We start from the raw sequence: 10,984 nt of genomic DNA on the forward strand, positions 1-10,984 counted from the left end.
TAAGCCACTCTTGCATTGTCTTGGCTGTGTGCTTAGGGTCATTGTCCTGTTGGAAGTTGAACCTTCGGCCTAGTCTGAGGTCCTGAGTGTTCTCGACCAGGTTTTCATTAAGGAAATCTCTGTATTTTGCTGAGTTCAGCTTTCCTTCAACCCTGACCAGTCCCCCAGTCCCTGTCGCTGAAAAACAACCCCATAGCATGATGCTACCACCACCATTCTTCACCGTTGGGATGGTATTGCACAGGTGATGAGCGGTGCCTGGTTTCCTCCAGACATGATGCTTGGAATTGAGACCAAACAGTTCAATCTTCATTTCATCTGACCAAAGAATCTTGTTTCTCGCAGTCTGAGAGTCCTTTAGGTGCATTTTTATGTGTGGATTCCAGTCAAAGTGTGGAAACATCTCAAAGGTGATCCAGAGAAATGGGATGCACATGAACTAAATTTCAAGTGTTACAGCAAAGGTTCTGAATACTTATGCCAATGTGATATTTCATTTCTTTCTTTTTAATAACTTTGCAAAGTTATCAAAAATCTGGTTTTTGCTTTGTCATTATGGGGTATGGTGTGTAGTAGATTGATGTAAAAAAAAATAATAATTTAAAAGCATTTTAGCATACAGGTGAAACGCGAAAAATTAGAATATCGTGCAAAAGTTCATTAATTTCAGTAATTCAACTTAAAAGGTGAAACTAATATATTATATAGACTCATTACAAGCAAAGTAAGATATTTCAAGCCTTTATTTGATATAATTTTGATGATTATGGCTTACAGCTTATGAAAACCCCAAATTCAGAATCTCAGAAAATTAGAATATTGTGAAAAGGTTCAGTATTGTAGGCTCAAAGTGTCACACTCTAATCAGCTAAACACCTGCAAAGGGTTCCTGAGCCTTTAAATGGTCTCTCAGTCTGGTTCAGTTGAATTCACAATCATGGGGAAGACTGCTGACCTGACAGTTGTGCAGAAAACCATCATTGACACCCTCCACAAGGAGGGAAAGCCTCAAAAGGTAATTGCAAAAGAAGTTGGATGTTCTCAAAGTGCTGTATCAAAGCACATTAATAGAAAGTTAAGTGGAAGGGAAAAGTGTGGAAGAAAAAGGTGCACAAGCAGCAGGGATGACCGTAGCCTGGAGAGGATTGTCAGGAAAAGGCCATTCAAATGTGTGGGGAGCTTCACAAGGAGTGGACTGAGGCTGGAGTTACTGCATCAAGAGCCACCACACACAGACGGGTCCTGGACATGGGCTTCAAATGTCAAACGTCTTATCTGGGCTAAAGAAAAAAAGAACTGGTCTGTTGCTCAGTGGTCCAAAGTCCTCTTTTCTGATGAGAGCAAATTTTGCATCTCATTTGGAAACCAAGGTCCCAGAGTCTGGAGGAAGAATGGAGAGGCACACAATCCAAGATGCTTGAAGTCCAGTGTGAAGTTTCCACAGTCTGTGTTGGTTTGGGGAGCCATGTCATTGGCTGGTGTTGGTCCACTGTGCTTTATTAAGTCCAGAGTCAACGCAGCCGTCTACCGGGACATTTTAGAGCACTTCATGCTTCCTTCAGCAGACAAGCTTTATGGAGATGCTGACTTCATTTTCCAGCAGGACTTGGCACCTGCCCACACTGCCAAAAGTACCAAAACCTGGTTCAATGACCATGGTATTACTGTGCTTGATTGGCCAGCAAACTCGCCTGACCTGAACCCCATAGAGAATCTATGGGGCATTGCCAAGAGAAAGATGAGAGGCATGAGACCAAACAATGCAGAAGAGCTGAAGGCCGCTATTGAAGCATCTTGGTCTTCCATAACACCTCAGCAGTGCCACAGGCTGATAGTATCCATGCCACGCCGCATTGAGGCAGTAATTAATGCAAAAGAGGCCCAAACCAAGTACTGAGTACATATGCATGATTATACTTTTCAGAGGGCCGACATTTCTGTATTTAAAATCCTTTTTTTTATTGATTTCATGTAATATTCTAATTTTCTGAGATTCTGAATTTGGGGTTTTCATAAGCTGTAAGCCATAATCATCAAAATTATATCAAATAAAGGCTTGAAATATCTTACTTTGCTTGTAATGAGTCTATATAATATATTAGTTTCACCTTTTAAGTTGAATTACTGAAATTAATGAACTTTTGCACGATATTCTAATTTTTCGAGTTTCACCTGTAAGGCTGCAACATAACAAAATATGAAAAAAATGATGGGGTCTGGATACTTTCTGAATGCACTGTATAGTCCATTAATGTAAACGTTCTGAAGAAAATGTGGCACTCACTGTGATGACGCTAGGGTTTTGTGGGTGGTTGCTAAGATGTTTTTAGTATTTGTTTATGTGCTGTTATGCAGTTTCTAGGGTATTCTGGGTGATTTCTAATGCACTGATAATTAAGTAAGAGCACATCCCTAAGTTTTTATAATATTCTAGCATCTATTTATGACTTGGGTTCCTCCTTCATTGTAAGTCTATGGAATAATTTATCCCATTTTATCATCTGTCCAGAAAAACTGTCTGACCACTTAAAAAAGTAATAGCACACCTCTCCTCAATAAGCCATTTGATTTGAGGTATCATTTGAGTCCGATGTGGGAGGAGTTATGGGCGAGGAGGGGCCTGGGACTACCACACCTGAAGTCGCAAATTCGAGGCGTGCTGTGTGACTCCAGTTAGGCTTCCTAAACAACCAATTGGCCTGGTTGCAAGGCTGGGTAGATTCACGTTGGGTTAACCTCCTCTTGGTAACTATTATGTGGTTCTCTCTTTCGGTGGGGTCTGGGGTGTATGGTGAGTTGTGAGTGGAAAAATAAATACTTAGGGTGAGCGCTTTTGAAAATGATATGAGAATATGAGAAACAGTAATAGTAATGCCTTAGCAAGTGCCACTAATTAACACATATCAGTGTTCTCTCTGTCTTTTTTTCCCTCATGTGACCTCTGTTGTATCTTACAGTGGAATGTTGACCACATGACATCTCATTGTGCGGAATAATAAACACATGACAAACACCCTTAACAAAGACAAAATCTGTTCATTGTCGTAAAGATAATAGGAGTAAACTATGATATGTGGCATGGCTGCAGCTCTTGGTTGTCCTGTACAAGAATTACAGGACTGAGATTCATGGTTTTCGTTAAAATTTACTCATTTAAACAGATACGATGCCAAAATGTCTGTCCAAAAGTGTCTAAGAACACACTTATTGTCTCAGTGCTGGATTGTTTGACAGTGGGCAGGTCTGTGTGTGTGCTAGTATATGATAAACACAATCTGTAACATTCCCTCAGTTTCTTTTCCACCCCTGCACACCATTTAACTTAAATGTACACAGGATAAACTTGGCACTATCACTAATAGATAATAAAAACTCACTTCCTGCACTGAAAAACATGACCCTTGTGTGTTCTTGGACTCAAACACATCCTATTGCCAAGTGTATAATATTTTTCAGGGTAAACCATTAGTTGTGCTAGTATGCACTGAGGTCTCCGACTCTAATTTTACTACTATTTTAGACTAATAGTAACTCATTTTTAGACAGATGGAACACTTGCTTTTGATTGGTCCAGAATGGCATTCTGTGGTAAAAGATTTTTTAATAATGACCACTAAACTGTATAATTGTCACAGGTAACCGATTTCCTACATAGTTGTTCTAGTTTTATATCTTCTCACATAATCAAATAATTGGAACTCAAATACATTTTTAGCATTCTGTCACCATTTATTAAAGGGATAGTTCACCAAAAACTTAAATTGTGTCATAATTTATGTGTCATTCCAACCCCAAGTGTTTCTTCCTTGAAACACAAAAGGAAAAATTTTGGATAAACTATTCTTTTTATGTTATTGTTTTCAGAACATAAAACGAGACCTAAATGTCAGCACTGTATGTGCAATCCATCTAATCATAATTTTTGGCCAATGGGAGTTTAACGCTTGTCAAAACACCAAACTCATGGGTGAAAGAAATCTTGTGTAAGCGGATCCAGAAAGCTCCCCCTGTGATATCTGGTGTCCCAGAATCCTTGTGATTTTGTTTGGTATGCTGTATTTATCATTTCCAGACCTGTTGTGATTTCCCCAATCACACACACACACACAGAGCCAAAGACAAGGTAGCGACGGTCTGGCAGATACCAGATAAAGAGATTTGATCCAAGGCCTTTGACCAGGAGGAACCAGAAAGGAAGTTATGGGAAGCAGAGGGCATTGAACAATATGTGGGAAAAAGATTTAAAATTCACTGCAAAAGGCTGTTCCCCTTCTCTCTAGTCATTTTGTCAGAGAAGTTTTCTTTCCACCCAACTCTGTCCTGCCCTTGCAGGCATGGGGAATGTTATGTGTGTGGGGGAAGTTAAAGGGCAGGACTCAGCACCAGGCACAAAAAAGATGAGTTTACAGGAGAGCATTTTGATGTGTGGCTTGCTTAATACTTGCTGATGTCAGCAGAGCATGAAATTACATTATTTATCATCAGGGATATAAACAATGTCACCCGATTCAAGTGTATCAAGGAACAGAATATTTTTCATTTCATATTATTGTAAGGAAGTCGACTCACTGAAGTAGGCGGAAGCCGGTCAAACGTCCAACATAAGACACTTTATTGTCAGCACTTTTCAGTGTAACAAAGACATTCAATACCACTGCTTTTCAGCAGCACGAACACACTAACAGGGTACTTTTCAGCTCCACATAAACACACAGCTTCATTGGCGTTTCTCTCTCCTGGCACCTCTCCCCAACTGCCGCTCTTGTTGCTGCTTTATCTCTTGCTTGATAAGGCTGCAATTACCCACAGCTGAGCGAGATTATCCGCTGCAGGTGTCCAACCCGGCCTCGCATTTGCCGCTCGGCCTGCCCTGCTCTCCACAATTATTGAGGGAGATTTGATACAAAATATTTGGACATGTGATTGGGATTTTAGCTTGGTTCTAAAAACATTTTAACGAATCATAAGCGTTCTCCCCAGTTCAACATCCTGTTTTCCCCTTCTCTCTTAAACACAAACTGAAATTATTAAAGAATCAACAGTCCAGTGATACTCACAGGTTGGGTTTCTCTTAAAAGTCTTTCTGGACTGGTGCATCACAGTCTTGCAGTCTTCCATCAGCTGATAGAAGCGAGTCTTCTTCCATGAGCTGGACTTCACCTTTAATAGGTCTCCACCCTTAAATAAAAACTGCAGGTCCACATCTCCCTCTAGACCTAAAGGTCAAACATGGGTTAAGTTCAAATGTCAGTGCAAATGGATTTTCAAACAAGTCAATCAAACACGTTCAATGTCAACTGTCAAGGTATCTAATTTTATGGAAACTCATTGTTCAGCTGCTAAGTCAACAGTTGAAAGATGTTTCAACAGTTATGTATTTAACAACAAAGGATGTCCAAAAATACTGATCAGGTTAAAAATATCTTAGTCATGTAGCTAAAGGGTGAAATTGTTTGACAAGGTTTTACACGAAACTGCCTACACACACACTGCCCTTCAGACAAATGCTACAGATGATCTTGCCATTCAATGTCAAAACCTGCTGGGTAAAGGACAGTTACATACAAGCACCAAGACAAAGATATACAGACCTTTTCTCAGAATTAGGTTATGCACTATTTTTACAATGATTTTTAACCAGCTGGTCCCAAGGTGAATTTTAGAGGATGTATGAAGTCAATTGCCCTTAAGTTCACAGATCACGCAGGTCTGTGATTATATACATTACTATGCAAACGCCTTAGGCACATACGATTTTTCACAAAAACATTTGTCTTAAGATGGTTATTTATATCTTCAGCTTTAGTGTTTAAATAGGAAATATACATTTTAGACTTTTTTAATAGAACAGAATAGAAGAACAGGGAGCCCTGCAACAGATTTTATATATATATATATATATATATATATATATATATATATATATATATATTAGGGCTGCAAGATCTGGGGAAAATATCATATTGCGATTATTCAGGCTAATATTGCGATATGTGATTGCAATTGCGATATAATAAATAAATGGTATCATGAGTCAACTTGCTTGGTGATCAAGGAATGGTGATCAAGGTGATTTAAATGACCAACTGGTATTTCCAAATCCTCTTTCTGACTGCACAGAGAATGACAGTTTTGGAGTTTGTGTTTATTTACATGGCACGCTCTCGTATTATATGAACTTTAATTAAGGATGAAATAAAGACATATCGCCAAGCTATGATCAGTGTTATTTTTTCTGGCCACCAGTTCAGTGTCGGTCTGCTTGGCATCTATCTCCACGCTGAACACCGGAAACTCACACGACATGACCACATGTGCCACTCCCTAAACTGAGACTGACTGGTCATCTTTTTATTAGCGGTGTAGAAAATGGGCAAACAGCTCTCAGAGAGAATGGGCTGTCACGTTATTGCATGCACTTATTTATTTAATAAAATCGCAGCATTTTGCCGTCATATAATCGCACAGGCTGACATCGTGATTGCGATATGATTTATCGTGCAGCACTAATATATATATATATATATATATATATATATATATATGATATATATATATATATATATATATATATATATATATATTTATTATCTGTTGCAGTTATATAGATATATCATATTAAACCTGTATAATGCAAAGACATTCATACTGTGCATGTTTAAGTGTGTCTTAAGTGTCCATAAACTTTTTGGGATCACTGTACATCCTGTATATCTATAAGATTCTGAATGTTTCAATAAAAGTATTGTACAAACATAATGGTTCCAATTGTGTGGTTTAGTTCCTACTTAGTTAATAATTAATTAATTTAGTTTATATTCTATGCTACCTGTAAATCTTCTTAATATAGGTAATCCAAGCTTTATCTAGTTGTTTGAGAATCAGTATTTCATGCAAATAATATAAATTTAGCATTACCACCAATATTTTTATTTCCTAGATATGTTTTATTAAGCACATGTTGTGATGAAACCACACACCCACAGTGCAGATAGAGTCATGATTTGAACAAATCTGATTTGCATCCCTCACGGAAAAGATAAAATTGTAAACACACTACTAGAGTTTGCAGGTCTCACACCTGAACATACAGTCAAAACCAATATGTTACAAGATAAAAGAGAGTTCACAGCTTAACCATAGAAGTTACATAAATAAATAAATATTACTTATATCCAACTCCCATACATCATCAGAATACTTAATAAGAAACAGGCCAATTTCTTGAGTGGCTTCAAAAATGTGTTTTTTGGTTCAAATTTGAAGTAATTGATCTGAAGTTGGTCTTTTTTAAAGGTTAAGTGTGTAATTTCTGCACCACTGGTGAAATAACAAATAATATGCTTATGTGTTTGGGTGGTGCATGTGTCAATGTGTGTCAATGTTGCAATAAAGGCTCTTTTCCCATGACATTTTTTTTCACTTCCTTTTCTGGAGCGGTTGATGCATTTGGAACGATAACTCACTGTGTTTACTGCCTGCAACATCCTGATGAAAAATTAAAGCTTTGAATCAAACTGTTGTCCTCCAGCTATAGGCTAATCATGCAGAGTGGTTAACAACCAACGTTGTTGAAAACTGTTGTGGTGGGCCTAACAGCCCAAAAGTCACACTAGGAATATTTCCATCTTCTGAGACCCAAGGGTGTGGGCACAACCACGACATTACAGACATTTTTTTTTCACAAGCTCCTGCCACAGAGGCTGTTTATGAGGATCAGGCTGCACCCAAGCAGAGGGCGGAGAAATGGGGAAAAAGTAGAGGATCTCAGAAATGCCTCTGCATGCCTGCCCATATGTTCTCAGAAAACTCTGTCTATGGTTTTGTTTTGATTACATTTTTAGGTCTCAAAACTAACATTCTTATCAGTTTCAAAACAGTCAATCCTATGGCCAACCTGGATGTTGAAGAAATGGAAGGCGGCCAAGAGTTGAACAACTACAATGCAAAATGTCAACCCCCAATACAGTTCACCTCATTGGGAATAGTTTCACAATCCAACTTTCTAAATAATCACAAGAAGAAAACAGTTTTGTTCCTCTCTATTTAGCTGGAATTTGTATTTTAACACCAAACAGCACACATCAAAAGTGAACTTGTGTAATACTTTTGGCTCTTTTGTCATCCCAAACAGAAAATGCCTGTGTTATTCCAAAGAAATAAGGCTGGGATCATACGCCTCTACACTTCATAAAGACACTTAGTTTCAATCCTTTGTATTTAGAGTTATTTTACAGCATCCAGGACATGCAAGCATTAACTTGTGTAAGACAGCAGAAATGGATTGGCACATGTAATAAAATTGGTATACACAAAGAGAGTTTTATATATTAATTGTTATACCTGTATAATGCAAAGAAATACATACTGTGCATATGTAAGTGTGGCTTAAGTGTCCAAATAATTTGTGGGGCCACTGTACATACTGTATATCAACATAATGAAAACTGTGTGTTCTGCGCCTGTAATAATCTCCTTAATATAGGTATAAATCAATTTTAAAGGTATTACATAAATAATGGTTCCAATTGTGTGGTTTATTTACAAAATATCCTGTACTACCTGTAAATCTTCTTAATGTAGGTATCAATCCGTCTTGTATGTACAGTATTAGTTAGCTTTATCTAGTTGTTTGAGAATCAGTATTTCATGCAAATAATATAACATTAGCATAAACCGCCAAACTTTTTTATCAAGCACATGGTGTGATGAATAATAACTTGTGATACAAACAGTGTATGTGATTCTAACTCCCAGTGTGATTTTGGAAAGATGATTATCAGGAACCTCTTAATAAATACACTTTTTATAATTACTCGTAACATAAATGTAAAAAAAAAAAAAAAAAAAAGGAAAAACAACAACTTTAAAATGTACCACGGTAACCATAGTTTTAATTACCATAGTAACCACAGTGTTACTACAATAATACTGTGGTGGATTCTGAAAAACAAAATTTGAAGGAGATCCCATATTATTATGTTTTTACAGTGACTATTGTATTTTGGCGGAATTCAATAGTTGACATGGTAATATTAGTTAGCGAATAGAGCCAATAAGGGCCCTAGAAAGTTGACAGACCTCATGTCGCCTGGTAAACAAAGTCATATTGAAAACATGACCACCCAATATAAACGCTACACCCACCTATGCGTTTCCCGTTCTCGCGTGCCACGTTCCTGCACTGCTCTTGGTAAATGAACTCTTCAGATTTCGTTCTTTTAAAAGGGTTGTGTGCACAAGACATTGTCAAATTCCTGGAAGATATCCTCTAGGACTAATCGATTTACTTTGACTAGAATACTTTCTATGACGGGAGAAAACCATGACGTTTGCAAGTCTCCGTCTATGGGCGGGTTCTAAACCTACCCAAATAATCCCGTTGTGTTGGGCCCGATTCACATTCTGTGAAAAGCTTTCGCACCTAAATATATGACATGTAATGGCATGCACGGTAGTATTTAAAACATGTCATGTCAGAATAGCAAAAGGAAAAGTATATGCATAGCGCTGAACATATACAGGTGTGATTGGGCATCGTTTTCTCATTGCTGCATAAACACATATACTTCACCAAACTATTATTGTTACATAAATTCTTCGTGCTGTCTACTTCAGATTTTGCTTGTTGCCTAAAAACCTTCCTTCTAGTGTAGGCTGTGCAAGGAAAGGACGCCCTCTTCTGACTAAATACTCGCTTGGCATAAAGTCAATTAGACTATTTTGACACGCTGAATGTTGTTAGTGTTGATACTACTAGTTTGAAACCGCGGATACTGTGATTATCCTATTTGTCATGCTCCATGCAGGTAAATTTGTCACTTGTAGAAAGTAATTTGAACTTACACTAACTAAGAATCATTTAAGGTATGCGTGTGTGAGTTAGAGAGAGAGACTTACTTTCCATTAAGGTCTGAAAGTAGGCTATAGGAGCAACATAATACACAGTTCTCAGATGAAGAACAGGGCACCAAAACACACCTGAGGTGATAGAAAATGTTCCATGATGGCACTAAATATGAGTATGTGGTAGGCTAACTAGGTAAAACAATGGCAGAACTGAGTGCAACAGCGAACACGGTGAACAGAATAAACAATGACGGTTCCATGATTGTGAAAAGAACAATTTTGAAATAGGCCCCTACACGCAAAATAATTTTGCAGAAAGGCTTTGGAACTGTACCCAATTTAAATGTATATCTGAACATAAAAAGAGCAATTAAGAAGTAGTAATCATGTTACTATACTGACAGCTCAAATCAAATACCTTCACTTCTCTCGCGCATCACACATAGCCTATCTCACTGCAAAAATTATTTAACTTACCGATTCTGCCAGCAGTACCATTTATTTCCATGATTCTTTGTATTGTTATAGGCCTATTTAACTTTTTCTCTCCGCTGGAGACCCAGTTCCGAAAAAAGACGTTTCACGTCCAAACGCCGCCTTGATAACTGACTGGGTTGAGTAAAACTAGTGTCCAAAACCATCCGCTGACAGAAACGTTTATGTGGGGAACCCGCCTATAATTCTCCGCGCAGTATCAAGAATTTGCCAACACCCAACACAAAAACACCGGTCTTTCAAGTCTCTCTTCTCAGCCCACGATGCCATGCAATGTTTCATTTGTTTCCGTATACTAGGCTATGCCGTAACTGAATAGTTTGTGGGTCTACTTTTCGGTCATTTTGTATATCGTCAGTGGCAATAGATGCTTTGAATGCATTTGTAGTAGGTCTCAACATCACTGTCTTACAATTCCACCTTTTACAAGTTGCGAAGATCTAGATGCTGGTTGGAGGTTACATTCATAATCTAACCCTCACCTAGATTTGTGTCATATGCATTATTACCTCATTATCTTATTTTATATTAAATTCTTTTCACTGACTGTTCTTCTTGAGCAAAGAAAATAATTTCAATGCAAGGTTGCATGTTTCGTTGAATAAAATACATTGTCCTTATTCACAGAAACACACATGAA

At 37.8% G+C, this 10,984-nt stretch overlaps 1 protein-coding gene across 2 annotated transcripts in view; it reads right to left on the minus strand.

The window, feature by feature from the left end:
* The window catches only part of LOC127634150 (1-phosphatidylinositol 4,5-bisphosphate phosphodiesterase delta-1-like), a 34,086-nt gene extending 23,569 nt beyond the window's left edge, over positions 1-10,517 (minus strand). The window contains exons 1-2 of one of the 2 annotated variants that reach the window (XM_052113547.1): positions 10,327-10,517; positions 5,058-5,216 (exon numbers count right to left, since the gene is read on the minus strand). In XM_052113547.1, coding sequence (XP_051969507.1) covers positions 5,058-5,216; positions 10,327-10,357 — 190 coding nt within the window. In that variant the 5' untranslated portion in view covers positions 10,358-10,517. Of the gene's footprint in view, positions 1-5,057; positions 5,217-9,147; positions 9,315-10,326 lie in introns of those variants that run through there. The other variant, XM_052113546.1, reaches the window with a different exon arrangement.
* Between the last annotated feature and the right edge of the window lie 467 nt (positions 10,518-10,984).

This window comes from Xyrauchen texanus, chromosome 41 (genome assembly GCF_025860055.1).
Source record: "Xyrauchen texanus isolate HMW12.3.18 chromosome 41, RBS_HiC_50CHRs, whole genome shotgun sequence".
Classification (NCBI taxonomy): domain Eukaryota; kingdom Metazoa; phylum Chordata; class Actinopteri; order Cypriniformes; family Catostomidae; genus Xyrauchen; species Xyrauchen texanus.